This window comes from Centruroides sculpturatus, unplaced genomic scaffold (assembly GCF_000671375.1).
Source record: "Centruroides sculpturatus isolate CEXI.00-Female unplaced genomic scaffold, Cexi_2.0 scaffold830, whole genome shotgun sequence".
NCBI lineage: Eukaryota > Metazoa > Arthropoda > Arachnida > Scorpiones > Buthidae > Centruroides > Centruroides sculpturatus.
Genome location: NW_019385303.1, coordinates 350,574 through 357,264, shown reverse-complemented (window position 1 = coordinate 357,264; position 6,691 = coordinate 350,574). Strand labels below are relative to the sequence as shown.

Here is a 6,691-nt window from a genome sequence, read left to right as displayed (position 1 = left end):
CCTTCTGAATTACAATGGTCCGATACTGCCGAATTTGCATATTTTCCTTTAATTGCTCTGATATGTTCACTTAATCTTATTTTTAATTTTCTTTTAGTTTCTCCTATATATGTTTTTCTTGGATTACAATTACAATCAAATGAATATACTATTCCTTTTTCCTCTGTTATATCATATTTTTCTTCTTTTCTGTAACATAATTGTTTTTTAGTTGAATTTATTTTTTCCGGTATTAAGTTGATTCTATTTTTAATTACATTTTTAATTCTTTCAAATAGTTTTGGGACATATTTTAATTTAATAAATTTTTTCTCTTTATCTATTAATTTTGGTTGTTTGTCATTATCTAGTTCCTTAATCCATTTTTTTATTATACATTTTGGGTAGTCGTTTAGAATAAACATTTTAATTATTTCTTCGGTACTTGTGAATCTTTATCCCAGATGGTGGCGCCGCCCTGGCGACCAACATCTCAACTAGTACCTGTATCCCCTCAAAACAAATTAACTCGGCCAGTTGACCTACCAACAGACACGTGTTTTCCAAACCTTTGTGAGAAAGAAAAAATGTTCAGATACGTAGACTGTCATGGCGGTTCATCTCTGATTCCAGCAAACAAAAGAATCAGTGGGGACGAACGTTCTAACCTAACCTAACCTATTCTAATAAATTACCATAATTATTAACAATAATTTGATTGGTAATAATTATGGTAAATTATTAGAATAGGTTAGGTTAGGTTAGAACGTGCGTCCCCACTGCTGGAATCAGAGATGAGCCGCCATGACAGTCTACGTAATTAACAACGCTGAAATAACAAAACTAAGTTGATAACACGTGTGTTGGTAGGTTAGCCGGCCGAGTTAATTTGTTTCGAGGGGATACAGGTANTTTTTCGAAAATTTCCCCCCCATGGGGAAATGTTATAAATTTATAATAGATACATTTTGAGCCACAACAACGCGTGGCGATGTCTGCTAGTGTTAAATAAAGTAAAAGAATATACAGTCATAACAGTTGAACTATATTTTATGTATTTCACAAGATGTACAGTACAGTACATTATTAAAATCTCTTTTTATCAAAGTTTTGTTTATTGACTGATGTTATTTTCATAAAGATATTTACAGGTGTAGTTCACTGCAAAATACTTTTCCAAGTTTACTGGTAAAATTGACTATTGTCAGAGAAGAGAATCTCTGATAAGCTATTTCCATATATTGTGAAGCAATTTCACCAACAACTAATTCACCAAAAAACATTTTGTCAATATCTTGAGATGTTTTAAATCCAGGATTTTTCTGAAGAACTTGTATTAACTTTCTTTGTATTATTCTCCTGTTTCTCTAGTTAGTTTCTGCATTTCAGCCATGACTTTGGAAACTACTAGTAAGAACTGTTACCTCTAGTCCAAATGTTTCCAGTTTCTGTATAACTTTTGAAATACAGGAAAAAAGGCTGTTATGTAAGCCAAATTATTTGAGATGTAACTAGCAAANGTCACGTGACCATCTCGCTTCGTCGTCACCACTCACGTGACTGATGACGTTTAACCGAGGTCACGTGACACGAATTGTAAGCGTCCGCCGTCCAACGTGTTACTCCGCGATGTGAACAAGGTTAAGCAATGGCGGCCTCCACGGTGCACAGTCGGTAGAGTAGTCCGATCAGTTTTCGCTTATAGCTCTTAATATACGCGTCTCCCCCAAATAATTCTATGTGTTTAGGACACGTCTACTAGAGAAATGTCTAAAGAGAGCAAAATTAGAAAAAAAGGGTCCATAAAGTAAGGATAAACTTTTACCAAATTCTAGACAAAAGACTTTGTTGGTATTGTTTACTGCCAAGGTAGAAATTGCCTGATTAAGTGGAAACACTCTTGTAAACACTTTTAAAATGAAATGTTAAATATATATGCTGTATATTATATTACAAATGTAAATTCGTCTCTGTAATCCAAAAACACACTTTGGTAGACGTATCCTACAGCAATTTCTGGTTAGCAAATTATCCTTTATTTTTCATTAGACTACAAATATCTTTCGGGTTGGTTTAATTTATCCCAACCCCTCTTCAGTGCTAGTACAAATAAAAACAAGAAATATTAAAACATGACAATGTTAAATTATATGAAACAACCAAATCACAAATCCACTTACATTTTCTCTTTATGTAAATTATAAAATTATTTCATGTTTTAATTCACAAATTAGGGAGTGGGAGGGCAAACCGTCCTCATCCTTAATCTATATTTTAACCTAAAATTGTGTATTTCATATTAATATACATCTAAAATTCAACAATTATAACTTCCACCAAACAATCTTTTGTAATACTCACAATTATTTAAAATTCTTTACACGTGGNAGTGATTAAACAAAAATTATTACAAATATCGTAAATAACAGTTCACAAATGCATATATAGAGATATTTTTTGAACGGGGGAAATGGTCTTCACAATTTGAAATCGATCGAACACACTACTCGAATGCTCGTGTAAACGCGCGCCATCTATCGTAGGATAAATGCCAAAAACCTTCGCGAAAGTGTATTATAAAACTTCCCAAAGTTTTATGGCAATCGTACTATGCCGCAAACCTTCGCCGGAGTATATTAAACAACTTCCCAAAGTTTCACGGCAATTGGATAAACGGTGTGGTAATGCATGAAGGACACACACACACACACANAAAAAAGTTGAAATAAAGTGATTAAACAAAAATTATTACAAATATCGTAAATAACAAATGCATATATAGAGATATTTTTTGAAAGGGGGAAATGGTCTTCACAATTTGAAATCGATCGAACACACTACTCGAATGCTCGTGTAAACGCGCGCCATCTATCGTAGGATAAATGTACTTCGCGGGAGTGTATTAAAAAATTAAAAAACTTTCCAAAGTTTCATGGCAATCGTACTATGCCACAAACCTTCGCAGGAGTATATTAAACAACTTCCCAAAGTTTCATGGCAATCGGATAAACGGTGTGATAATGCATGAAAGACAGACACACATACATTCATTTTTATATATACAGATTGTAGTAATTATCAATTGTTTGTCATCCCAAAATTTTTGTCATTCGATATAAACTCCCACTCTAGAAATGCTGGTCGCCATTGCACAAAACTGTTTTCCGTTCTCGACGTCACGTTTTACTTTTCGCCCGAATTTGGCACGTGATGTCAGGAAATCGCTAAGTATGTGGTGCACGGGACGGAAGTTTAATATTTTGCTAATTTTCCCGAAGTCTGATTTGTGATTCAATTTCATGTCGAATTTCAAAATAGGAAAACTAAAATTTTCATCGCCATTTAATAAAAATATTGCCAAGTGACGATCTTGGCGTACGAACCCTTCAGGTAATATCGATCCATACTTGGGCATTGCCGACGCAACAGTTACATACATCTACAGAGACTGCGTTTTGCTAAACCAGATATGATGTCATGATTTTTAATGTCTTCTGTCTTAATTATATGTTATTTGGATTTTAATATAAGACTCGCTACGCAAAAACTTACCTTCCAGGAACGCTACTTTCAATGAAAACAGATTTTATTCTCTACTAGCTGCAAGGACCCGCTTCGCTGGTTTATTATTTGTATGTAATAGTTTTTCTTTATATATAAAAGACTGTTTTTCTAAGTAATCTAGAATCTAGTTACAAGCACCCACTTCGCTGGGCAAAAAGTAACGGTAGTGAAGATTAATATAATTACATTATAGCCAATCTTACCCGTTTTTACAAAATGCAAGAATTAGGTCCCCCGTTTCCAGACTAATTAGAGAATTTTTACGTTTAGTCGAACGAACTATTTTCAACGTTTCTAGAACGTTTACGATCGTTCTATAATCGAACCAATATTCGAATTTTATGTTTGAATTTAATTCGAACAAATTCGAACAAAACATTCGAAATAGAAAGCCACTTTCAACCACTTTCAGCCTCATATCTCCCGCACCCTTATAGCTATCGAGACGCAACCACCCCTATGCACGAATGGAGACTTGGGGTTACTACAACATACAAACACCATTCACGTGCGATGTGTAGTTTTGGCGAAAAAGTGAAATATAGGGACATACACGTCCATTTTTATATATAGATATAGATATAGATATAGATTTTTTAAACGAAAGTGTATTTCGGGCCTTATGCCCCTCTCTAGTCCTTATTACATATAATGATAAAACTATATACAATTTTGACGTTGACCGATGAGATCTCGTAACCATTACGATCAAATGGCGACTTCTGTATTAGTATAATTATACGTCACAGTTCATATATGCTCCGTTATATTAATTTTTAATCTTTTTCCAGTTTCATTAACGTAATAACAATCTGGTTGTAAAGTACAAGTGAAGATATAAACTAAATTATTATTATACATCATATCCGTCTTTCTATAGATTTATTTTCTGATTTTTAAAAAAGTTTTGATTGTTTTGTTCAATGTGCCAGCAAGAATAATATTGTATGATTTTAATATTTTCTGTATGTTTTCAAAAATGATCAGTGTGAAATCTATATTTTATAAATTATCTGTTTTAGATATTGTTTGTTTTCTAGAATGATTGTGAAACCAATTGTCAATAATTGTGTTAGTGAAGTATCACTTGAGAATCCAGTAATTTCATGTTGTATACATGCTTTCAATAAGTTTCGTGCTGTTTTTTAACTTTAAACGCGATGAATAATAATAGTAACAACAATGCTAATCATACGGTAAAATAAAACACATTAATAAAAAAAAATTTAAACTTGTGTACTTGAATTGCTTAGCGCCAGTGCGTAGTATACTATGCACTTGGCTCTCGCCGTTACAAGAAGCGAAACTTCAGAAGACTTTTAAACTAAACAATTAATTTTCACAGTCACGTTTATCGGAAACGTTTGAGAAAAGGGTCTTATTATCTAGACAAGGAGCTGTTTGTGTTTAGAGCTAAACGTTCACCAAGTTTCGTTTGAATCGGAAATCAGAACATCTGGCCCTGTCCTTGTAAGTGAATAAATTATTTTTTTCTTTGCAGAGGAATTCCAAAATGGCAGAAACCACACTTGAAAAAACAATGGAAATAGGTGCAATATCGCCACCTGACTGCACTTTAATCACAGAAATGCCAGAAATAATAATAATCAATGTACTTGAATACTTGTAAGATGCAGAATTAGATTTATGCAGCCGAGTGTGTACCAAATGGAAAGATATTATCGTAAACATGATGTATCACCGAGTAACAATTATCACAAGGGTAATTATTATAACATTATTTTGTTGATTAAATGTCATTAACGTCATACATTTATACGTACCATTTATTAATGTATTGATGTTAAAACATTAACGTCAATACATTTATACAATACTTTTAGAATAATTGAATTGCAGTAAAATAAGCTTTCATTAATCACATTATGTAAGTAAATTTACATTTGCTCTAAATATTCTGATTTATTTAATAGAAAATCCCTCTTAATGTAATAATCACCGCAATCTACGAATCGGAAAGTCTACGTCCCTACGTTGGTTTCGACAATAATTTTCAATACAATTGGTTCATTTTAGAAGATGAACCTAAACTTATGGTTTTGTCTACAGATGATCTTAATGGATTTGGAGAAATTACACTTGATCCAATTCCAAGTCATATTTACTTTATGCATTTATCGCATCGTAAGTAGTTGTACCATGTAAGTTTGAAATTATTTATTAATTGTTAATAACAATGACGTTTTTAATTTTAGGAAACTATTTTACAAACCCCTTTCCTGCACATTGTAAGTATTCATCAATTGAAACAACCGAAATACAAATATCAATGTTTCCAAAAATTCCAGGTTTGAATATTTTTAATTATTCGTTCACTGTACGTGGAAACGCATCTATACTTCGTGACAAGTCAGATTTGATAAAGGAAATAAAGAATGTTTGCAACAGAAATAATATACCGGACGATCAAACAAAATGCGTCATCTTTTACAAAGATATTGCAGTATATTCGTTCGAAGACGAAACTGGACATTTTCTAGATTTCTCAGACCACCGTGATGTTTACAAGCTCACATTATTTTATGATGAGAAAGTGAATGCTTTTCCTGTTTATATTTATGAAGGTAAAACTGGTTATACGACTATCAAAGAGAAATTGCAAAGGCTGAAATATTGTGAACTCAAAATCGTACAGAAGAGATGTTTCGCGTATATTTTTCATGACTCATGTACAGAGTGCATGGATCCAACAACTCGAGCATTTAGAGAAATTTTTCCTTTAGTGAAATACGTTACTCATAACTTTTTACCGTTTTATTTATCAATCATTCCAAGCGAAATAGAGTATTCTCGTATAGAGCACGACTATTTGATTCTCTGTACTACAATAATGGTTTTTGTGTGGTGGTAATAAATTTATTGTATTAAACCGGCTTTGTTATAATTTGGCATTTAATTGTTTTTGGTTGATATCAATTGTTTTTGGTTCTACATCAGAGATTTCAATCCTATCCGCAGGTGGACTACACTGAAAGTCTCAGTGCTTTTCAATGGGCCGTTGTAATTGATTTTTTCTATAAAAAAAAATGGGTAAATAACTACGTATGAGTTTTACTGTCCACAAAATTTTATATATTGAAAAGTATGAAATCACGGTTCTTTATTGTAATACCAAGATTTTAATCAC

General features: G+C 32.6%; 1 protein-coding gene across 1 annotated transcript; it reads left to right on the top strand.

The window, feature by feature from the left end:
• The first annotated feature begins 3,492 nt into the window (after window positions 1-3,492).
• On the top strand, window positions 3,493-6,415 carry LOC111637394. Its single transcript, XM_023382867.1, has 5 exons — window positions 3,493-3,611; window positions 5,045-5,266; window positions 5,478-5,688; window positions 5,760-5,792; window positions 5,853-6,415. Exons 2-5 carry the CDS (start codon window positions 5,234-5,236, stop codon window positions 6,413-6,415), a joined length of 840 nt encoding a protein of 279 aa, XP_023238635.1. The 5' UTR covers window positions 3,493-3,611; window positions 5,045-5,233.
• The last annotated feature ends 276 nt before the right edge of the window (window positions 6,416-6,691 follow it).

Coding starts and splice junctions, on each gene's coding strand:
- LOC111637394 (XM_023382867.1), top strand. CDS start 5,234: ATGATGTATCACCGAGTAACAATTATCACAAGG. Junction 5,267..5,477: donor GAGTAACAATTATCACAAGG/GTAATTATTATA, acceptor TTTATTTAATAG/AAAATCCCTCTTAATGTAAT. Junction 5,793..5,852: donor AAACCCCTTTCCTGCACATT/GTAAGTATTCAT, acceptor CAAAAATTCCAG/GTTTGAATATTTTTAATTAT.